The 26093-nt window shown below is 36.2% G+C and overlaps 1 protein-coding gene across 2 annotated transcripts in view; it reads right to left on the bottom strand.

The window, feature by feature from the left end:
- LOC139143759 (nuclear receptor subfamily 1 group D member 2-like) overlaps positions 1-26093 on the bottom strand; it is a 99012-nt gene that overhangs the window by 32814 nt on the left and 40105 nt on the right. Inside the window, exon 1 of one of the 2 annotated variants that reach the window (XM_070714304.1) lies at positions 12997-13123. The exons of the other annotated variant lie outside the window; for it this stretch is intronic. Within the exon in view, the coding sequence (XP_070570405.1) occupies positions 12997-13084 (88 nt within the window). The 5' untranslated portion in view covers positions 13085-13123. Of the gene's footprint in view, positions 1-12996; positions 13124-26093 lie in introns of those variants that run through there. 2 annotated transcript variants of the gene reach the window in all.

The following is a 26093-nucleotide window of genomic DNA, read 5'->3' as shown; positions in this document are numbered from 1 at the left end:
ATCACCATCTTTGATCACTCCTTTGTGGCTATTTTTCAGGCGTGTGTTTTTCACTGTAATATTACCCATAAAAAGCAATTATGTCATTAATTATGAATATAATATCTCACAGTTGATGATATGCCGGTTGCCAATAGCATTGCGCAGCTTTCAATAGTTTGGCAAAGATGGCCATCATGAGAACAATTTTTGCCCATATCAACAAAAATTTGAATTATTTCAATCCTGACATTTTATACTATGATAAATGATTTAATTTTATTATATTTTGAAAAGTCCTCAGGTTTGGCAGTCTACCCATGACACATAGCATATATTTCATCTGGCAAATAAGGATATATGCCGCATATCGATTGAGCCGAGTGTGCCATACATAAATTAAAGGACAAGTAGCAGTAATTTGTAATGATTTTTTCACTATCTTTATTATGTACGTTAATCACAAATTCTATTTCTGCTCTGTAAATATATTGAAACATTAACTTTTAAATTGGTCATCTTTTGATACAATTATTATGGCTTTTTCATTTTTTTTATTTTTGGTTTGTTTTTTTCACATGACATGATCTAGGAAGCAATTTCCATCCACTTTTTTTTTTACAGTAGCACATCTTTCGGTCATGTCGTTGCCGGGAAACACCATCAGACATTGCATTAAGAAGTCATGTATGTCTTACACCCTCTGGGCATGCACTCTTCAATGTTCAACTCCTTACAGTACTGCTCAATCCCATCTATCGCACACCAATAAACATGTATCGACGAGACATATTAAATACACACAGAGGGTTATACTTGGGTATGCATGACTGTACTGTGCAGTTCCTAAATTTATTCACCCATTTGAGAGTTGTTTTGGCTGTGACTTGTAATGAACAGATCTGTTTACAAATACCCGCACATCCTGGTAAATCGTACGACTACTAGGTAGGGCTGACATAAAGGTAAAATAGCAAAATTCATGTCAACCATATAGGGACATATCACTTTTGCAATAACATTCACTGACGTCCCAAGGTAACGACAAAATAGTAGGCAATTATGCACAGGAATCATTATTCACTCTTTGTAGATACAGATAAATTTTATAGTGACACAAAAATTCGACAAAGTGGAAAGACATGCAATGATTTCTAATCATCTTTCTTGCATAAATTAACTTTTTGTTTCATTTCAGATATTATCTGTAATTGTTACCATAAATTTTCTGTTCACAGTTTTTTACTCAGTCATCTGTGCGTACAACACAATGTCATTTCAAAGGATTTTGTCGTCAACAACAACACTGTCACTTTTTTAATTAAAATAACCTGTCAGCAAGATTGGTTGCAAAAATTTTTACAGCCCTCATTACAACCTGACATCTCAGCATTTAAAAGTTGACTGACAGGAGAGATGCTATCAGAGGGCAATGAGAAATTCATACAAAAGAATCGGTCGCTGATGAAAAGGCTTGACGCAATGCACACCAATAATTATCAACAGTATCAAGTTACTTGCCTGCAGCCTTGATATAAAGCTTGCAACAATTAATATCCATTTGTGGTGGATCTAAGAAATTCTATAGTCAAGGTTACCATCATCTCAGTAATTAGGATGGAAATAAGTCCCTGGAATTGCAGCTCTTTTAATATATCACACAACCGTGACCTGTATTTAACTATGAAGCTACTATTAATAGTTTTACAAAATGATCAGACAGACGGACAGAAAGACAGACAATATTTTAATACCAGTCCATAGTGTGATATTTTTACATCGTCTTTTAACTGCTTTTTATTGCGTGTAGGCTTTAAGTTTTACAGGCAAAAAATTTTTCTCTTTTACTACTGGGTATTATATGTATGTTACGAGCGAATAAATTATGCATGTGGAAAATAACATGGTACTTCATGACGGGCAACTAAGGATCTCAAAAAAAATTTAAGATGAGTTTCTGACACGTCATTTACTATTTTTGGACATATAAATGAGTTTCTCGCCAAGTTTTTGTACTTTCAGTGAAAATTAGTGATAGCAGAAGAAATCGTCTAAATCAAGGGTCCATAGCCTCCTGAAAAGTCCTAGAATCCTTCAATTTTAAAGCCTTCCGGGGAAGTTTTTGAAAAGTCCTTGAAAATGAAACCAAGTCCTGGAGAGTCATAGAAAACTGATAATCTACCTACAATGCTCAAAATAAACAAGAAAATCAGTCGTGATATCATAAAATTATATGTAAAATGATGTAAAAAATGATATAATGTTAAAAGAGATGTTTTGAAAATGGTGTTTTGGACCTAAAAAGTCCTTGAAAATTGCTGGAAAAGTCCTTAGAAGTCCTTAAATTTTATGCGACTTTGAGTGTATGGACCTTATTACTCTAACCCTGGTTAAAAACAGAGTAGAAACATGTTCTCCTTCTGTAAAATTATACAAGAAAATCGAGTTGACAACATACTGAATCACAGCAGGACTTTTTTCACAAGTAGAAAAGCATGTCCTAATTTTCCGTACACACAAACACTACATTAAGAAATACAAAGCCACACTGCAACAACATGTACACAAAAGGCATCCGCCATCCGTCCATCCATCCATTCATCCAGCCATACATCCTGATGACAGCTATGCTACCCTCAACCTGCAGTAATTCTCAGTGCTAAAACGCCAAAAGTTTACAACCCTGTCGTACACTATACAGATTAACCCGTCTAGGTTTTTTTTGTCAAATTTATGACAGCTAGATGTGCATAAAGATGTCTGTTCCATGTCCCAGCCCTAATTTTCCAAAACATGAAAAAGCATTTTTCTTTTCTCAATTAAGCATTTGAAATTCAAGGTCAGGTTGCTAATTCTTATGGTTTATAGTAGTAAACAATACAATTTCCACACTTTGCAAATCTTTTTGAGCAGTTTTATTTGGGATTTTCATTTGATAAAAGGTCAAACATTACTATCCTTCGCCTGACAGAAATATGGTGACATGTATTGGTCACTGAGCTGACAGCCTGGCAAATTCTTCTCAATTTGGACATGTGCTTTATTTTTAGAAACAGGGTGGGGACATCAGCTGTTTCACAGGCATAAATAAAAAATTCAGGGTAGCTTCATTAGCAGAATACCAATTTGTGACAACACCCTATATTCTACCCGACATGATCAAACAAAGTCTGTTTCATAGTGGTATCATGCTGTTTTGTTCTTTGTTTTGTTTTGTATCAAATAATTTACAGATATAATAATCAAAATTATTTCATAACAAGTCATCGTTGATGACACAGTCCCCGCTTGCTAATGGGTACTTTAATTACAGGTCCTGTGATAAAAATACTTTGATACAGATGGCACTCAATGGCCAAGAATGAGTTCCATGGTGATGAAAACATAAAACCAATGTAGGCCACTATCCTAAAGGTCATTAAATGAGTCAACTGGGAATTAGTTGACAGGATGTTGCAAAACATTTTTTCATACTATCCTAACACTAATAGATCATCACCGGTACCATATTCATAAAGTTTAATGCAGCATTTACAACACTATGAGATCAACATCTGTATCAATTTTCATCAAATTTGACGTTGTATTTGTGGATATATCACTCTAATTAGGAAAGTTCATTACATATGCAATTACAAATTAATTAAAATGACACTGATAAATGTCTTTTTCACTGTTAAAGCAATTTGAGCTTAACATCTGTACAAAGTTTCATGAAATTTGATGCAGTATTTCTTGACATATCAGCCTAATTATGAAAGTTCAATAATTGACATGATACTGCTACATGACATGAAACAAATTGACGAGCATATGTATGAAATATGTCAATGTCCTTGTACCAACTTTGAATGATACTGGTGGAAATATGTCTGAGTTATGGCTCAGTATATGAGAAAATCGTAACAAGATCGCCGCCACGCAGCTATATTTGATCTTACTGTTTAAAAAATCAACATGTACATGTATGACATAAGTCAATGTCCTGTTACAAACTTTGAATAAAATCAGTTGAGACTTGCCAGAGTCATGGCTCTCGACATGAAAAAAACCATAACAAAATTGCCACCATGTGGCCATATCGGACCATATCGAGAAACAAATCAAAGTACATATATATATTGAAGTACATATGTATACTACGGTATAAGTCAATGTCTTTGTACCAACTTTAAATAAATTTGCTTGATACATGTCTGAGTTATGGTTCAGGACATGGAAAATCGTAAAAAAATGGCCACAAGGCGGCCATATTGGATCGTATCACAAAACAAATCGATGTGCATATGTATGACATAGGTCAATGTCCTTTTACCAACTTTGAATAAAATCGGTTGAGATATGCCTGAATTATGGCTCAGTACACGAAAAAATCATAACAAAATGGCTGCAAGGCAGCCATATTGGATTGCATCACAAAACAAATCAATGTGCATATGTATGACATAGGTCAATGTCCTAGTACCAACTTTGAATAAAATCGGTTGAGATATGCCTGAGTTATGGCTCTGTACATGAAAAAATTGAAACAAAATGGCCGCCTGGCAGCCATATTGGATCGTATCACAAAACAAATTGACATGCATATATATGACATAGGTCAACGTCCTTGTACCAACTTTGAATAAAATCGGTTGAGATATGCCTGACTATGGCTTTGTACATGGAAAATCGAAACAAAATGGCCGCCTGGCGGCCATATTGGATCGTATCACAAAACAAATCGACATGCATATATATGACATAGGTCAATGTCCTTGTACCAACTTTGAATAAAATCGGTTGAGATATGCCTGAGTTATGGCTCTGTACATGAGAAAATCAAAACAAAATGGCCGCCGGGCGGCCATATTGGATCGTATCAAAAAAAAAAATCGACATGCATATATATGACATTGGTCATTGTCCTTGTACCAACTTTGAATAAAATTCGTTGAAACATGCCTGAGTTATGGCTCTGTACATGAAAAAATCGTAATGAAATAGCCGTCTGGCGGCCATATGGGATCGTATCGCAAAATAAATTGATGTGCATCTGTAGGTCATAGTGCTATGCCTTTGTGCCAAGTTTGAACAAAATTGGTTCAGCAGTGTCTGAGAAACTGTTGATGACGGACGGACGGACGGACGGACGCACACGGACGGGACCCAATCTATAAGTCCCCGCCGGACTTCGTCCGCGGGGACTAAAAAGAATCAGCATTGTGTATATAATCAGGATAATAAGTTGAACAAGTCTTTGGCAGAAAATCAGTTACCAAATGCAAGTGGAGACTGTTTTTCTGTCATATATCTGATTCAGTGTGTATACATTTAGTGACTGGGAGAAGGCATAGAAAAGCTGAAATATTTAAATATTTCTTGATAACAATTATTCCAAACTTAAACTGATCAGGATGGTTTGCGCCTGACACTAGACTATAGAGATCACCAAGTGGAAATTGTCAATCAAAATACATTTGAAGTTTGATCACTATGTGTGTATACGTCTGTTAAAAACCTGAGAAGGCCTTTTACAATATGGGAGGCAAGTATGTGTGAAATGACATATCGTACAGACTGGTATCTTTGGCAGTTAAAACCCTGATTATAAGTATTCTGTTTCAAAAATTATGACCAACAAGTGTTTTGGCGATCAGATCACATGCAGTGCTGGCATGGAAGTGATGACAATAGAAGCTATGCAGCAAGAATGGAGTCAACGACACAGAGTAACATCTCTATTCAAAATTAATGTATGTGTGCCTCGTATGCGCTGCAAAGGGTAAGGACACAGTAAAGGGCAGCGGATGACTTGAACAGATGCATTTGACCTCACAGTCCTTAATTCCTAAATACAGAAACCTTGAACGACTATAACAGAACAGGATTATGATTTGAACTTCATGTACACACGTAAAATAAATTGCTGAAATGCCGTGTTAAGTGAAACTGGTGACTGGGGTCTTTTCGTTTTTAGAAAACAAACATTTCAGATCAAAATCTACAAGGGCAAAATGAACAACATACGTACTGCACCCATGAGACTGTGGACCATATTTGACAACAAAATTTTTGAAAGGAAACTTACGGTTAAAAATTTTGTACTGTACATGAACAATACAACAAATGAATGCATGTCGAATCCTGAGATTAATATGATTGTGCGAAATACATAACACTAATTGGGTCAATTGTTTCTACTTACATGTACACTACTCCCCCCCGCCCCCTCCCCTCCAGTCATTGCATGGAAACCGCCTATGATTTCCCTCCCCAGTCCTTGATGGAAATCAGTTTTTTTACCCTATGCATACAGTAGGTTGATAATCACTGGTATTCAATCCAACTTTGTCATGACAGAGTTTACATAACATCACAGCGTGTTACATCATTATTTACATAATACTGTTCACTTGAAGTTGAATTAACCTCACAGGGTTTACATAACCTCACTGTGTTTGCATGACCTTACAGAGTTGACATAATCTCACTGCGTTTACATAACCTACAAGTTCTGCATGGCAATCACATTTATTCATTGATCACCGAGTTGATTTCCAACCATGTTAATTGCTTAATTGGCTTAATAATATATGCTCATTTTTGTTCAGTATTTCTAAACCGCCTCTAGGCTCCTGTGAATAATTACACAGTCAGTTGCACGGATTGGTAACGGCATGGATGTAAACATCCATGGTAACGGTTACCATAGCTACCTTCATTCAACTCTATCCTGAGAAAATATGGTGTCAATGGGTTTCTAGAGGACATCAAATGATGATGGTACACAGATGTTAAAGGTTCTTTAATCCCTGTTGAGTCTCTGGCTTAACTTCAAGTTGCAGATGAACAAAATAAACACACACAAGAATATCAAGAGTTCAGTTAAGTGTGTTGTTCCATGGCTTAGCCAAATGACCCAGATAAAGCCCCTGACAGCTAAATTTTTTCGATTTGCAACCATTTGAGAGAGATGCTGGACAATTGCTACTCTCTCCATCCCAATCAAGGGTCTTAGAGAGTAATCGATGGACCAGAGAATTGAAAACATGAGGATCATACATCACTATACCAATCTCTGTGGGCAGTGATCGCACTGATGAAGCACGTGTATCTGATGAGCTTGATGTAAGGAGCTGCACTACTGTTGCCATAACAACGGTTGCCATGCAGAGCTGTCATGTTCGTGATTGCTTTGGCATATTTGTGATTCCCCTCCCCTCCCCCTTTCAGGAAACAGAGAGGGGAACTTATGTTTCCAGGGTTATTTTCCCCCCATGTGAAGTCATCAACTGGAAACTTTTCGTACCATTAATAGGAAAAAAATGGCCCAGAGCGAATTTGAGCAAAGTCATCACACGGGAAATTGAACCCTTGAAGCAAACACTACGTACACCATGATAACAGAGGAAGACATCCTGGGATCAATAAAGGAGCTGTAACTCTCATTTCAACTGAATTGCTTTTTTTCTGGAAATAAAACAGAAAGGTTTATAAATTAGCTTACTAGGAAATTTAGATCTGTGGGAAGATTAGATTAGTTTTCTAATATCTTGGAAAATTTCTAGGTCTTTGATCGAGTGATTTCACCATAATAGACTGATGCTCGGTATTGTGTGATTCTGTATTTTCGTAGAAACTGGAAGGAGATCAATGTAATGTTCCCATTGCTATTTTGTAACGACTGACTCACTGATTGCTAGCCACTGTGTTTAACTACCAGAAACAATTCGGTACTTAGCGTGCTAATGCTTGGATAGAGAATTCTTCCATGCTTTTCAGTAAAATTCCGTTTTCATAGTTTGTTTTACCTGGAAGCGGGCTCATCATAGCCAAATTGAATCAACCTGAGATTAAAGGTCATGGTTAGAATCCTGATGTCCCCGTAAGCTAAATGAGAAGCTGAAGACAAAGCAGAGGTCATGGCATTTTGACGTAAATCTCTACCTTCTGACATTTGTTCATGAAAGGCTCTGCCCTTCTTCAATCAAATTCATCCTGAAACTGCTCTCTCTTGGCGAATATCAATTTAATGGTGATTGACTTTTTCTCCGGGTATTTTTTGACATTCAGTACGTCATATGCCCTTTAATTTTCCCTCTCTGTAAGCTTTATAATCATAGGCATGAGGGTATCAAAAATTCCATGTGCTTGTAGCCTTGACAATGATCTGATTACAGTCAGACACGGGAATGGCTCTCTTTAAACCCTACTTTTGTTCTTAGCTGACGTTGCCTGCAAAGACAGACTGAAATCTGCAGAGAGCCAGTCATTGCATGGTAAAGACTGAGCCATCCTTGCCATCTTTATGTTTACACCTGATATGAATCAGATAATATAAACCCACTGGGTCACCACAGTTGGCCAGTCTCTGGCCGGAGTTATCAATCACCTGCTGCACACATGCTCTCACGGGGCGTAAAGATAAGGTTATGCATCATTCTTGTTTGCATTTCACTCAGGGATGGACCTTTCAGTTAAAAGGCAAACTTTTTATGTTCTTGTTTCGGAAAGTGCTTCTCAAAATGAAAAAAAATTACAGTCAAAACATTGATATTAAAAGTATGTTAACAAAGGTGACCTTGAACGATCACATTGTTGTTACAGCAATTTTAGTGCCAGCCTGCTTCCCGCTCACAGATAAAACCAGACTTGAACATTTTCACTTTCAGCTGCATCATATTGAAACAAACTATGTCTAAATTTCATTATAGCACATCAAATTTAATTAAAAAACTGCAAACTTGTCAATTGAATAAATGCATAAAAACCAGATATTACTGACAGAAAGAGTTATCAAATTATGCAAAGCAACCATGTGATAAAATGCATGTTATATTGCCACTGTAAGAGTGCCTATGAGCTATATTTTCCAAGAACTATTTATAAAGTAGTTTACAATGTACCCCATTGACTGAATTGTTTTCCATATTTTCCCAAACCACAGCAATGCAGTAATATATTTTTCTCGGTCTAAAAATGTACTCAAATTATACAAACTTGATTTAATCTGGAAAGTAAAGAAATTTCAGGGTAAACAGATTCAACATTATTGATTAGAGGATTTCTCATTACACTATATAATAAATACTGGTTCAACTACTATGTCCGTCTGATAAGGGCTAGAAGTTGAGCGCCAGACTTCTGTAAGCTCTCATATCTACAATTCTTCTTCTCTTTCATTTTCCATCCGAAGCAAAGTGTTCGCGACGGGGTTCAAATAACTTCAGCTTTTGAATTCTCAATCAGCTCATTTCAAAACCGAAATGTCATTCAGTAATAATTGGAAACGATAAATGTAGTAATTTTGGTCCAGCACTGAGTTATAAAGTGTGATTGGAAAAAAGAAAGGTGGGATGTTTCAATGGTATAGATCTTTGCTTCATCAGTACAATATATGATGTACCCGACTTATAGTCCAAACATATAATGACCGTCATGTAATTAAATTGGTGATATATAAAGCTATGATTTTTTAACCCAGTCGCAATTAAAGGGTAAGTTATGCTAACTTTTGATGATTTTTCTCTATTATTGTTAATGTCAATCATAATTTCTAGTTCTACTCCCCAAAGCATGATGAGATACACAGTATTCAACTTTACAACTCAGCCTGTACATGTGTAAACTGCATTGCTATTGTTGACAAGTGAATTCTGGTCCGGACTAGAATTCAAATGTAAACAAGCAACCTAGCGACTGATAGCTTCGTTGTCTTATGTAGAGAGTGACTATTTTGACCCATGTGATCATGAAGAAGGTGGAAATCTTTGATAGCTCATTTCAGTGGCCAGACAAAAAATGGCAAAAATACCTGCAAAAATACACAATTGAAGATTTCATCATAATTTGAATATATCACATTAATATCATCTCTGAAAACACATAAGATGAGTAGTTCTTTTGAGAATCATATTTTTTACCAAAAATGGCAAAGATTGCCCCAAAAATGAAATAGCAGAGTTCATCATAATGTCAATATATCACATTAAAATAACCCCTTGGAATCTATATACCAATATCAAAGCTATCAGACAAGCGGTTTTTCAGAAACAAATTTTTTGACCAAAAATGGCAAAAAATTGCCACCGAAAATACAAAATTGCAGATTTTATCATAATTTCAATATATCACATTTAGATCATCTGTGGGAACCTGTATACTAAATATCAAAGCTATCTGACTTGTACCGGTAGTTTGGAAGAAGAAGATTTTTATGGATGTTTTGGCCAAAAATGACAAACATTGCTTTACAACAAATTTCACCATGATTTGAACAAATCTAACTGACGTCACCCTGAGTAAACTTCATATCAAGTTTCAAAGCAATTGGACAAGCGGTTTCAGAGAAGATTTTTTTAACCATTGAAAAACAGCAAAAAATGCCCCTGATACAAATATGCAACTTTGACCACGATTTGAACAAACTTAAGTGGGGGTCACCCAAAGTAAACTGCATATCAAATTTCAAAGCAATCAGACTTGCTGTTTCAGAGGAGAAGGCAATTGTTGACGGACGATGGACGACAGACAGACGGACAACAACAATGAACAATGACAGAATATCAGCCTATTTGATATATAGGCTCCGGGTTGCTGACAGCGGAGCTAACAATTACAATGCATTTTACCCATATAGAAGCTACAGTTGACAAGCTAAATAGTCGGTGTTTTAACATTCTTAAGGCAGTAGAATAAGAACTTGCAATTAACATACAAAATAAAAATCATGAAAAAATTATCAAAAGTTAGCATTACTGGCCCTTTAAATACCTTAGTCATCCACAAATGCATCACTTATCAATTACAGTGGTTTGTGTTGCTGTAATTATCATCTGGGCAGTAATATCAGTCAATAACAAATAAATCAACTCTGCAAAAGTTGAAAAATTGTCTGAAAGGAAGTCACGAGTCAAAACAACGTGACATCCAGCTAGCTGTTCAGAAGCCATCATCTGTAGGCCCCACTTTATGGGGACCTGGTGTTGTTGTTTTGACTACGTTACAACCTCCTTCCAAACCACGTTCGCAAAGTTGATTTCTTTGTGATCGACTGCTACATGTAATACCGCTAGATGATAGTTACACATAACAGTGTTGGCAATTAATTCCTCAATTTTAATGTCTAATTCCCGTAATGACCAACAGCTCAAAGCAAACCCCTGTATGTTTCACCGACGAGTGAGAATTCCTTGGAGCAATATTGAAATCAAATGATTTACAGGAAAGTGATACTGGGCATATGGTAAAAATCCATTTGTATATGATTTTTTCACTTGATTTACTGCGGTGAAAACAGCCTTGGAATATGAGTATCCCTTTTTCAAAACATTATTCAACCAACGCCTTCAGGGGATATGTGCTACAGAAAGACACAGTGCTTCTTTTTTTTCTCCCAAAACATTCACAAATGCCAAATGATACATTCAACAGAAACACTCTATATCTGCTGATTAATATTGTATGGACTAAGTTGCCGTTGTATCACCAGGTGGTACACAGCAATAAAAAGAAAATACTTCTACTCTCACAATTCTACATGCCTACTCAGATTTTTTTTTACATTTTCCTTGTATTGTGTATGTTTCGCCCTGCAGTAAAAATACAAATCTCCGGCACTGTGAATTACACATGTTTGAACAAAAATATTGAGAGGTTTACAAGGCTTTCTCAGTGTTTGTAATCTATAGTTTTATACCTACAGCTGCAAACCTTATACAAACCCACTTCAAGTGTCGGTTTGTAACAGATCGCAAACTCATTAAAAGTCAAGCAAATTTACATAAAGGAAGAAAGAAACGGTGGTAGATACATGTATGCTGTCAAAAGTATGACTATAGCTTGCCTACCTCGGTTTCACAGTCATACCCCAGCTGGCATGTCCAACTGGCATAAGTCTGAATGACAAATACTAAAACCCAAGTATTCAATGGAATGCTAAAGCAAGAATCCAGACACTGTGAACACTGATGACAAATAAAAAAATCTAACATATATACAGAATCTAGAACAGTTGGGGAACAATTTTGTCACTCACAGATATGACTAGAAAACCCAGCACATGACAAATACCGGTAATCCACTTACTATTGTTATGTATTCAACTAATGAGATAAACCATTTATTCTATTTACTGTATGGGACTATTTTTCCGTGCCTTATTTGTCATATCATGAGTATTACCCAATCAGAAAGCACCCTTTTCATATTGTCCAACCATCTATGCAGTAATAATACACAAGTCATTTGTACAAGTGGGTTCTTTTCATCCTATCCACCCTAGAACACATGAAAAAAAATCATCAAAAAAGCCTATAATTGGATGTAAAATAAGTTTACAAAAAAATACAGATTTAAGAATCTTGTGCAAACTGTATGACTGGGTTTTTCTGATCAACAAGAACACCTTCACGATGTGCAACATACTTTGAGTTTGGGAAGCAAAGTAGATGTTAAATTTTGGTATTATAAAAAAATGATAGCCATTACCAATCATGGTATCATCGAGGGGAATCACTTTTTTATGTTGATATAGAAATGTTTATATACAGTTATGTAGATAAGATGGTAACAACGTGACTTTCTTTGCAGATGAGCACTAAACCAGAAAAAAGCAATGTAAAATTTTACGAGTACATTATTAAATCTGTCTTCACAATGAGCTCCCTTTATTACTGTGGAAAAGCACTAATTAACTCTGTAGGCATTTGTATGACTAGTTTTTAAGATCGCATATTCTTGATATCTCAGTGCGCGTCACCTGGATGGGTTCACATACCCTATATTCTACGGACATAAAAATTGGCGATGAGAAAAATACTGCCTGCAGCTTTACTATAAACTGCCTGAGTCTCTCAGTTTGATTTTGACTCGTTGGAGAGCCTATATTTTTTTTAATCAATTGTTTTGTCTGTCTAGCTTCCTAAAATAGAAAGTCTATGGCAATGTTAGAGTACAGTACTGTACAAAGGCATTTCGAACAGTGTGCAGTTCTTTTAGAACGGTGAAATGAGTGAAGAAAAAATGTTCCCTTACCTGTTGAAGGCTTTCTAAGATGGCTAAGATATTGAGCGGCATTTGAATAACACATACACTTATCAGCTTTTTGAACACTATTCCACATTGTGTACCAAATCCTCCACCATACGACTTGATGCTGCTCCGTAACACGCAACAAGTACACTGGACTTTGGTACGCACCTGTAACATGTATCACTGGTGCACCAGTTGCCACGGCAACATATCTCATTTAAATCTTGCAATGTGATTGTGTTATCTGGGTTTATTACACGCTAAGTGCTGGGCTCTCTAGTTGAAAATGGCAAATTGTCCATCTGCAACATTTTGAATTTTGAGCAACCATGGAGGCCGATGATATCAGCTAAACAACATATTGCGAATATTCTTTGAAGGGGTAATCAAATAATTGTAGCATTTAACTGACTTAGTAAAGTACTATTAAAAAGTGCCGCATCTCACGACGCATATGGTAGTATAGTTGATATTTCACTTTGCTATAAAATTATTTGTCCTTTTCCTTTCAACACAAATTCTTCCCAATGAATCTTTACATCGCAGTTGCTGCCGACATTCTGTTCCATTGTTGAAATTTTTTCTTTTGGATCAATACACTGGGAAGTACGGGTGATAGAGTTCTGTAACTGCTAAATCATTAACTGCTGTGGTGACGGGGGGTGGGGAGTGGTGTAAAGGAGACGTTGTGTCTTGGATGTCAGCAAACAAACAGTTAACAAGACTAGTCTGAAAGTCTACAGAAATGATCTTACATGTGTCACACTTTGCTTGTGCATGCTTTTTCCTTATGTTTAATACTCAGGGTGTTCTGTCAAAGGATGGTACAGTACCGCAAAGTTGATCTGGTTAAAACAGTATAATGGAGATTTTCTCGCATGTCAAAATGTTCTAACATTCAACTTGAAGGACAAAAAATAACCTTATTGCAGAAGTACATGTACCTGCCACTTCCTGTGAAAAAAATTCACACTGAATCCTTTAAAACTTTGTGAGCTGTGATGCACAATAGAAGAATTTACAATCAAAAGGTGGTGTTGATATGACTTTCCTTTCACTAAAGAGACAAAAATATGACATGAAAAAATGCAAGGAGATCACGACAGAAGAAATTCAATATATATGTCATTTTTGGCATAATATCCCTGAAACTTTAAAATATTTAATGATTTTTTTGGCACTGTAGTCTCGCAGAATTTACAGTATGATGAGCCTGGCTAATGAAACAATACCACACAATTCTCAAAAGACTTTCTGCTGATGCAGGCATGCGTATCCACGCATGGGTGTCATTCTGTAATATTCACTGTTGCAGCGCAAGCCAATGGTTAAATTCCTCACCGTGAAATATGAACATACATAACCCGTGAAGTTATTTATTGATTGTTTGACCCGCAATATTTCACGAGTTGTATAGCTGAACAGAAACAAGTGACGCTTATTATTGTCATATTTTAGAAAATATCGCTAGACCTCCGTCTGTTTACACAACATCGCAAATGATAAGTATTATATCATTATGATATGACAGCCAGGTCACAATTCAAGCGTGGAGTCGCTTCAGGCAAAATACACCAACGAAGAGTTTTCCAGACTCTAAAATTTTTACAATACTGGTCTATAGTCTGCTGCTTTATGGACCAAACTTGAAGACTGTGAAGAAAATGAAGTTTCCAACATCTTGATTTTTTTCCAATAAAAACTTAAAATGGGCATAGTGGCTGTTTTGAATTTCAAATATTTGTAAATTTCACTTTAGGTAATGTTCCCTAAATCTTCACCACATGCACAGCATGGTTACTCCCTATTTTTTTATTTTTTATTATGTGAAAGAGAATCTTTGAAAGTTCCCTTGAGCAAACTATGAGAAAAAGTTTAAACTTTCAGTTTTAAGGCATATCCAATACCAGCCCTCCCGACTAAAAAAGCCGCATATATCAAGTTTCAGCCCCTCCCATTAAAAAGTTCCTGTACTGCCATAGGCTTTTCCCCCTCCCCTATCGGCAAACTCTCTTAAACCACTAAATCACACTTTCTGAGATCAATAGGATTTTTCACACTGGCTCCAAATAGAGAAAGAGAATAAGATTCCCCCTCAACAAAATGCAGAATACAGTTGTATTAAGTATTATGACCTGTAATGATCAAGTACAAGTTACCACCAAAGTTTAAAAATCTGTTTTGTCAATAGTTTCTTTGACTTGTTTCTTTATTTGGACACATTATGGCACAGACACATTATGGCACTGAAGGAAATTGATCGCTTACATTTAGTTCATGGACATTATTGTCTCTTTTGATGAAATATTGTGACCATGGATATTTTACAGCCAGACTGTATTGCACAACCAGACTTGGCATTTTAATATGATTGTGTTAATTTCCAATGAGAATTATACAATTGTTATCAACATTTAATATCTGCATATCTGTGTATGCATAGTGTAGACTCACGCTATTAATTCTAAGATATATGATTGTTGGACTGCATTCACATTGACTGTATACTGCATCGATCAGCTTCTGTCTAGGATCAACATTTAATTAGGTCCCTCCATGGATGCAGCTATTTCTGTCCAGGAGTTGTATTGGTGAATTTCAATACGATGTACATTCTCTGACACTTCCTCTGACTGAACAACCATTGCGATGTAAATAGCAGTGTTGATCAATACAAACATACCCAATGCTGAATACATTTGTGTGGGAAAATGGACATTAAAAATATGTACAAATACAAGTGTGATCTACCCACAGAAGTGAAATTGTACTGTGATTCAATTACAAACAATATCTTCTCTATGATTCAGCTAACTGGGAAAAAAGTAGCATATCTCTCTTTCTTGGCACTTTCTTGGACTATATTAACCCTTTGAGCGCCAAGTCAATTTTAAGTCACCTTCATATAATATACCAGGGTCATTTTTTCCCAGATTTTTGCCAAAATTTTGATAAAAATCCGTAGCCAATAACATATGATGCTCATTTGGTCCAAAATTATCAAGAAAAACACAGAGAAATTCATACAAAGGAGTTTTAATTTTGCATTAAACTTTTGGTGGGAAAAATTACAATATTCAAAGGGTTAACATTCTGGAAGAGTGCTAAACTATACCTTTTAACATTTCCCTCACCTCATTTGAATTACCTTACAAGCTTCTGTTTAGTCTATATTGTAGTTGGTGTTCATAAAGTCCAGGTAGTAAAGATTAACATCACCGTTTTTCTGAAATCTTCGTAAGAAAATAAAGCGAGGACTAATTTTGATTTTCTGTACTAGAAAGCGGTCATTTCCCTGTCAAACAGTCTGCCAAGTTTGACGTAATAGTCGAATCAAATTAAACAGCTGTAATTAAATCCATGCAAGTATCCCCAATTCCACTGAAAAAATTACCACTTCAGTGAATTATTCTAACTGGACAAGACATCGTATGTAACTTCATACAGTACGTCTGATTTTCATGTCTAGCAAACACTAGCTAATAGGGCATACACATAGCCAATAGTGGAAGCCTATATTCTTACAATAACATGATCGCTGAAATTCTGACTCAATTATCATCAAATATCAACATAGTAAATAAATATTACTTTAATACCTTTATCATCATCATATTATTATCCTCACTGATAGTTATTTCGTAAAATTCAGACTATCTCTATGGTTTTGACTTTTTCCTAGGTCCCTGGTGGACCTACTGGTTATGTTGAACTGTTAATACCGGTACATATGGTATACCTCCAGGCATGTGACGGCATGCATTTTTAATACTAATATCCAACGAGTGCCCTAGGTACTGTACCATCTCACACCTGATGATAAATGCAATTACACAGTATGTGTGCTCTCTGAGCAAAAACTGATGCAGCTTTGATCTCTCTGGTATGAGAAAATTTTACATCATTGCATGTCTCCTGGTATATGGCTGATGCAAGGTAATTTTAATACAGACACTTCTAGACAGACTCAAAAGACTTGAATGTATGGATTTCCAACTGAAATTTCTTGCCATGCTATACACATATCCTCAGGCTTAATTTGCCAGTCCCGTCCGGTTTTTCTTGCCGTTTCAAAGACATTACCACATACATCATTGAAAAAACGTGGGGGGATTCATCGAGAATCCCGGTTTTATATCATACTGCCCAGCTCACCTCTCTTTGCAACAGACACTATCAGAATGCTTTTGAAATGATCACTTGGTGGTTGGGGGAAGAAGAGTCCTTATAGGACATGCTTTCAAAGTGATATAGATTCCTTAGGATATGACCAGGAGTGTATTTATCTTGTCAATACATATACACTATTCTTTGGTATTTTTAGCAAAGTAAAATTTTGACAGGGAAACTGATACTGCTTGCACCATTTGCAATTTTATAAGTAATCCCCTTTTGACCATCTAAGTTATTTATTCCCCATCCCTCTACCAAACCAAAGTGCTCTTCTTCTACCCAACCCATCCAACATAAATTTGCCTTTCCCGTCTTTACAGGCCATTATCACAATCAACATCATTTGCATGATAAGCATTTTGTACATGAATGCATAACATTTGCTAGACTTCTAAAGCCTGTTCAAATTATTTAAAAATCATTTATAATTCCATCACACTCCCTGTTCAAGAAGTTCTAACACTTTCACGCAATCAGCTGTATCCTGTCCACCACCTGCCCGCCGGGGTTCAACAAAATTGCCGATGGAGACACAAAAAAATTAAACTTCTGAAGAGACAAATTCAGCAAATTCTTGATCAGGTTCAAACACACAACAGTACAGTCACCTAGTGATGACATCAAAGTCAAAACCACTCAGCCAAATCCCCAAAAGAGAATGGTTCAATAACTGACCTAAATTGTTACAATAAGACAGTGACCCCTCAGCATGCTGTGGAGTTCATAAAGCACTTGCACACACAAACTCTTATCAAAGCAATGAATACATCACCAACACATCACCAATTCATTGAAAACTGCTAGTGAATGCATTTTGCATGAGGTAGCTGAACATGGTTTCATTTAGACTCAAGAGCAGAAAGCAGAAATGGAAACATGTAGGTTGCAGCCAGGGTACTATTCACACTGCATTACATATCTCAATACTTTCAGTAGCCAAGTGTTATAGACTTTATCTGAGCAGAAGCCTTCTACTTCGCGCCTTTAAAATTGAAAGACTTTTCAAACTTTTGCCCATACTCATAACTAATCATTTCCATTTGGAATAAAAAAAAAACAGGGGTCATCATACAAAATTTGGTACTAGAGAAACAGACTACTCAATATTTACCGACACTTAAAGTTAAGAATGGCCGCAATTCCTGTTTTAAAACTAAGGTTTTCACAAATTAAACCAGTGAACATTTTATTTGCTTCATGAGCTTCAAAATGAGCCTTCACAAGTAGAAGACCAGAAAGTTGGAGGGTCCAGATATCTATCTCTAAGGTGTATTCTACCTTGGCCTCCTTCCAAAGTCCTCATACATACCAGTGTAGACAGTTTAGGGGCATAAAACTAGTTTTATCATGTTACGTTGTTCACTCCTAATAAACAGAGCATGGAATGAGAATGCCGCTTTGCTCTATATAATTTCCTAATTGAGATCGGTCAACAATCACGCAGCAATATAAAATAGTTGCTATTAATAACATCATCTTAGGAAGGATATCATTTCGAAAATGAGGTCCGGCTATTATTAGAAATTAAAGGGTGGAAGATTATTGAGTTACGATACAGTGTATTTTAATTTGTCACTTTGCCAGCTGGCTCCATGGGCAAAAGTCGCGTGCAAAACAGTATCAGGAATAGTGAAACGGCATTTTCACGATGCAGTTAACCATGCAATTAAGTGTTGCCAAATAGGGTTCAGTGAAGATTAAATTGTGACATCATAAACGTTAGTGATATTAATTGTAATTTCATGAAAACTTCTTATTTTACTCAGTACAAAAGTATATTCCATATAAACAAGGTGTTAAGAAATAACATGAAAAGTCAATCCTTAAAAAAAACAAGTCATTGACAATGACATAGTCCCCACTTGTAATAGGAGTATTAGTCTTGACGGGGCAGGGAAATGTGGTTATTAAGAAGTATCACTGGAGTGTATATGTTGAGATCTATGGGCACATAGGTCTATGTCGTTGTTCCCAATTTGAAACAGATGAGGCATGTCTAAGTTATGGTTCTAAATCGGGAAAAAAGATCAGACCTCTAGCTGTATTGGCCAGCCAAGAAATACATATGCGCATAATAAATGAGGTACAAGATGTGACATCTTAAGGTCTAATATCCTATCAAAATTGAAGGATATAGAACTTGTGGTTACTGAGTTATGCATATATATGTATAATCAAGGTCAAAGGTCATCGAGGTCACGTGACATTTTGAAAAGAAAATTGTATTGCTAATTAATCCCTATATGCCAAAAATCAGACCTCTAGCTCTATTCGCTTGCCCAGAATAAGATATGTGCATAATTAATGAGGTAAAGCGTGTGTTGTCATAAGGTCTCCCATCCTACTCAATATAAAGGACATAGCACTTGTGGTTACTTATTTATTGACATAAACGTATATTTTAGGTAAAAGAGGTCACATGACATTTTGTCAAAAATTTCTATCCTATAGTTATCCCTAAAATTCAGACATCCAGCTCTATTGGCTTGCTCAGAATTAGATATGTGCACAATTAATTAGGTACAGTATGTGGCGTCATAAGGTCTCCTATCATACCAATTATGGACAAATATGTATATTTGAGGTCAAAGGTCATTGAGGTCACGTGACATTTTGTCAAATTGTATTGCTAAGTTATCCCAATATACCAAAAATCATACATCCAGCTCTATTGGCTCGCTCAAAATTAGATATGCACATAATTATTGAGGTACAATATGTGGTGTCATAAGGTGTCCCATTATACCATATATGAAGGGTGTAGCACTTGTGGTTACTGAGTTATGGACAAATATGTATATTTGAGGTCAAAGGTCACCGAGGTCACGTGACATTTTGTCAAAATGTCTGAAACATCTGCGTGAATGGATGGACTCACGGATGGACAAACCGACGGACATGACCCAATCTATAAGCCCTGGGCTTCATCCATGGGGACTAAAAACTGTGTCACTGCATCCTTTTTGCAATATGAATACGATGAGAAAGTAAATTTTTATTTTACTTGGCCTTATACATGGGAGTCTATGGAGAACTGCCTTATACATGGGAGTCTATGGAGAACTGCCTTATACATGGGAGTCTATGGAGGTGTAAACTAAAAAGTCCTCTAACACGACCAATTTGATCACATTGTGAAACAAATCGAGTGTATCTGTATGGGGTAGGGTACTATCCTTATGCAAAGTTTGAAAGAAATTGACCGAGGCATGTCTGAGATATCTGCGTGAGCACACGCACGCACGTACGGACAGACGGACGGATGGATATGACCCAATCTATAAGTCCCCCCCGGACGACTAATAAAACATGCATATTTGGGTCATTCACTATACAACTTGTCTAGGTCAACATTATTTGTGTCATGCCACAGATGAACTCCACCATTAGGATTTGAATCAAAATACATGTACTTCATGTTTTCCAGTGAATCTTGTGTGAAATTCAACAGCATGTTCTAGCCTGTAATAACATCAGATGCTACACAGCTTGCCATAGTGTGCACCAACGTGTAATTGTATTTTCAATACACGTCTTGCCATGCCTGTATAGTTATAATGTATAGTTATAATGTATAGTTACAACACGCTGTGCTCTTTCATGCTGAACATGCACAGTTCTTCCTACTCACAGTTGGAAAAAACGCCCCAAGAAATCTGTAAAACCTCCAACATTGCCGAGCTCTATTTTACCAAGTCAGGAAATTGAGACTGATAAGTCTTGCCGAGAGTCAGCGACTGGCATTATCCACCGATGTCCTCCTGCATTTCCTGCCACATGTACGATATCTTGAGGACTGTAAAGTAATCAATTTTAGGAGAAGGATTTCCAGGAAAATTACGGAAAATGGAGACCTAGCGGGCACATTACGTGACGGAATTTCTTGACATAGAAGGAATTAGCTACATCGCATGTAGTGATCCGATTATCCTAAAAATGTGGGTAAATCATAAAATGCATTAAAAAATCTACCGTTGACATAAAACTAAACTAGGGGGTGTAAACACTTAAACTTTTGCTCAACTTTCCAAAAAGTGAAAACGAAACAACCATTCTCTGACCAAATTGAGAATCAAAATCATGGGTCACATTACAAAGTTCAGAACAAGAGAAACAAATTACCTAACATTTACCGATATTTGAAATTCAAAATGGCCGCCATCTCTGTGTTAACTTTGTTGGGGAAAATACTTTTGATTCTCACCAGATGGTTTAAATTTTTCTCTCCAAGAGCTTAAAATGAGCCCGCACAAGTGGTGGACCAGTAAAGCATACAAAAACATTGAAAGCAGCCTAATACTGGTATCTGTCCCGGAGGTGCAATTCTATTTAGTTACAATGTTATGAGTGTTGCTTTATGCTTTATATACAACATCCAAGCATTTGAACTTTGCAGTCATCAAATACACTGATCCTCTCAAAGAACTGCTCAAAATTTAAACCCACATTGAGTGAATCCTTTGAAAACCGGAGAACAATGAGCCGGCTGCCACATCTGTTTGATGGGAGTGTGCATGCATACATGTGCCTACAATAGAGATTGCTGAAGCACGAACAAAAATTGAATCCAACAAGAGACAGTGGACATGTTGCAAGATGTTGAGATGTGGAAAGTCTACAATCAAAAGATCTTGTTTTAATACTTTTTAAAAGATGTCACAATTGTTCGAGATTTTTCGGTCATTTGTGATTTTTTTTCTTTGTAATGTAGTTGTCACATCACATGCATTTTCATGACCTTTCTCAATAGAATAGATCTGTTCAGTTTCACTATCCCCTGCACAAAAGGGTTAAATCCTGTGTCAAGTTGCAGTTTTGGCAACAGCTGTCTACAGTACTGTAGGTTACACAGAATGCACACACAGAATGTATATTGATGCAGTTTGCTACAATATTTTGTCCTCTGCGTGACACACTATCACCTTCAAAAAGGATATAGACAATCCAGTGAAAGAGCTTAGGGTGATACTGATAACTAGGAATACCATGCCACCCAATGTCTAATGTGAATCTTTGCTCAGATTCTGAAGATGACAGTGAGTGATGCAGTAATCACTCAAACACTTGAAGTGCCTCATGTTTTATTTACATGTAGAAAATAAATTGACATTTTTCACACAAGGGATGCACCGTGACGATGTTCGAACGAACAAGTTTATGCAGGTATGAAAATAACACAGAGACTGGCTTCAACGCCATTATAGTTGTCAAAAGGCTAGTTTTTCTCTGTGCATCAAAACGTTACACAAACTCCAAGATTTGGAAATGAATTCATTGTCTGGAGACAAAATGTCCACTCCATTAGAAACCATTTGATCTCTGACTCTCTGGTAATCTACCTTGCATCACAATTTGGAGACTTCCACGAAGGAGGTCAAAAGGTTAACTTCCCTGCAGTACAATGTACAAGAATTTTTTCCTTACCACCATTGATTTTGTAAGTATTGAGGTTAGGCCAAACAAAAATAACTGTTCTATTCCGATAACCCAACCTATTTTTTACCAGCCGACCCTAAACTTCTTAGAGCTACATAAAACATGGAAGTATAAAAAGAAAGACAAACCTGTTCGTTACTTGGCATTTGATTTTTGCTTGAACGAGGATGTCTTCTTTTGTTTTGTTTTTCCTTTCATTGTATGATACATTTTTCTGGAAATGTTGTGGCCAGTGTTTGACCGCCCTGACCCCCTGAAAATGCATATTTAAAAATAAAATATTTTTGGAAAAAAATTCCTGCCGACCTACCTACCCTATTTTTGAAAACCATGTTATCGGAACAGCGCAATTTATCTTTTTTGCCTTACATAGCCTACATGTAAAGTGTGAACAACAATAGATGCATGGTTTATGCCCATTCATTCCTCTTCTTCTTTTTACTGCAAATCATTAATTCTTACGTTACACATCTTGCATACTACCATGGTGTATTTGCATGCAATAAAGTTTACCGTAATTATGTAAAACTATGTTTACTATGACTTCCACATGTTTAATGGCTTAACATTCATAAATTTAGATCAGTCAGGCATGGAACAGTGTATAACCACAGAGGTGAATTATTGAAATAACGATGACACCTCACTGTTCTGAATAATGCGTACACTCTATAATTGGTACTTGAATGCAGTCTTATTTGGAGATGTGTACTGTTTGTTCTTATTTTGTTTGTTAGTTTGTTTGCTTATTTTTGGTCTGTCGGTTTGATCACATTCAACATCAGGAGTTTCCAAATAATGATTCCTGTATCATTGACTCCACAGAAGCTGAAAATTTCATCTTCCAGTATATGATATTCATAAATGGCAGCAAGTTATTGACAAGATTAAAGTTTCAGACATTAGAGAACCGAGATCACAAAGCATGACATTAAATGATACATACTTATACATATTTTCTTTTTTCTACTCTTTGTATTTCATAATCAAACTGGCATCAAAATTTTAGACTATGACAAAAAATAGCAGAAAATTTCGCCACTCTCTTTGAACCATCAGTTTGATACAAAGCTACCTGTGGCAATAAGATTCTAAAAATAATGTCAGTTCAAGTAGAGTTTGTCAGTGTCATAGCTGTTTTCACCCATGCAAGACTGTGTTTAATAGTGTCAAATGTCTTACACCTCTTATCTTTCTGTGAATTTGATATATACTATGGAGCCACCTATTCTCATTACTTTCCCACTCATTTTCACTTTTTGTATGACCACCCAATCAACCCATTTTTCTTGGCCTTGTTACGAGAATAAAACACACTATCCTTGGAATGCAAAAATTCTGTTTATCAGACAGGGGATTTTTTACAGTCAGAAGAACTGGACAGAAATTTTGAGGATCGTAGTCTGAATGATTTCACAGTTGAGAAATTAATAGCCTGCAGGAATGAGATAGACTGTCATGGGATACGTGCCATGCTACGCTGAACATTTTGTTTTATGGCTCTGTCACTGACGTAAATAGAACTACATACGTAAACTTTTTTATGGTCAGCATGCTTATTTGCCTGTGTTACACAGAAAACTCTGTATATATATTTTTTTTTTACTACAGTCAGCCTGGATTCAACAGTGACATATAAAAATTATTGAATGCTTAATTTTGCACGATATTCCTACACCATGCAGATATAGTCATTTGTGTTCACACTTAAATTTCATATATAGGAAAATGCATATTTCACTGAAGGTTACTGATGATGTAGCAAAAATTGGTGTATAATTAATATCCTGTACAATGAATTTTGTGTGCTCCGTCACAGAGAATGAATATTTACCTTGCTTATAATGGCTTTACCATTACACCAGAGCATAATGACCTGATGGGTCATTAGTGTAAAATAACAATGCTATATATGTATTTGCAATATCAGACTGTCTGGCACTGTTAGAAGATGTGTGAGCTCTAACAGCTAGGCAAAAATCCGTTTTTATAACATATTTTGTGTCAGAACTTCAATATTGTGTTCTGCTGGTAAGACAAGAGCAATAAACCACCTCAGGAAAGGGTACATCACCTGGTTTTGATCAGTTCTCTCTATATATGCACAGGACTATGTGTCAAAATCTTGTGGTATATACCAATCGCTGACCTAGGCCAAGGGTGCTTTATTGCTTAAATATCACACCTAGTAATTTGTGGAATTCTTGCATTGTGATCAAAACAGTAATATCAGTGATTAACGGTTCAATGTACTTCATAACAATTTGAAAATGAGAATACTCTAGGGAGGTGCTAATGGTTAATTTGCTCAAGTTCATTTTCATGGCGCTGGAATTCTCTTCTTAGATTGCATACTTACATGCAGTCAATCATGTATAACTAGGCCTTTGAGGAAGTGTCTATTTACATATGAAGTTTCTGTTTGTTTGTTTGTTTGTTTTTTTTTTATTTTGTGTTTTTTGTGTTTTTTAGGGAAACACATGGATGAATTAATCTGACATAGAAAATTATGGCTACGATTTTAGGCATTCAATCTTTCCAGAGACAACTGCAAAATTTATACAGTAGATAATTATGATACAGTAGGGAATGCTTATATAGCTGAATGGTCACATATTTTCCCTTTGAAGCCAAAAGTGAACTACAACTGAACTAAATTTTGCCATGTACAGTAAATGCAATGTCCTGCCCAGTTCAGATGGTGCAAAGGTCGATCCTGCCCACCAGGTAGCACTCTGGGACTTCCATTCCAGTATTCTTGATGTATTTTTATGCTCACAACTTGCACTACATGTGAAAAGAAAGTGAAAAACAGCAACAAGTGTTTTCAATAGTCACTACTTTGCTGAGAAATTTGAAAGTGATCCCTGTTGTAACACTAGAATGGTTGGTGCAGATTGTGATACGGCAAAACTATCACTTACAGCTGTTGCCAGATTACAACCACTCCTCAAGTGCTCAGTACTGAGAATGGCAGTTGCCATGGGATACTGGGTTTGTGAAAATCATCTTATTATACTCAGAATGGAACTCTTTTGCATATTCAAGGATGAGGTGATCATTTACATGTAATCGGGAACCCTAAGTGAGTTACTTTTTTCACAAGCATATGACTCAATCTTCTTGGTATGATCACTGATATATGCTCTTTGCATTAATAAGCTATTAATAAGCTATTGTGCTCAAACTACCATGATAAGGTTGTGGCAATGAATTTGGCAATTCTCAACAATTACACCATTGTTCACATGACAGAGTAATAGTAGAGTTACAATGCTGTAGGTAAAATGAATGTATCAAATGTCTTTCAAATCAACAAATTGGCACGGATTCTGCCAGCTAAATTTGAGATATCATTGTATTGTATTTGTACATCAATGTGCACCATTTAAAATTGATTTGCATCCAACCCAAGTCTACACAACTGCTGAAGACTAAAACCTAGAACAATTTCAGTATTTTGGTTTGTGCCATCCACAGTTGAAATTAAT

Source organism: Ptychodera flava, chromosome 11 (assembly GCF_041260155.1).
Source record: "Ptychodera flava strain L36383 chromosome 11, AS_Pfla_20210202, whole genome shotgun sequence".
In the NCBI taxonomy this organism is placed as follows: domain Eukaryota; kingdom Metazoa; phylum Hemichordata; class Enteropneusta; family Ptychoderidae; genus Ptychodera; species Ptychodera flava.
Note: the sequence above shows the minus strand (reverse complement) of the source record. Positions and strands in the feature narration are given on the sequence as shown.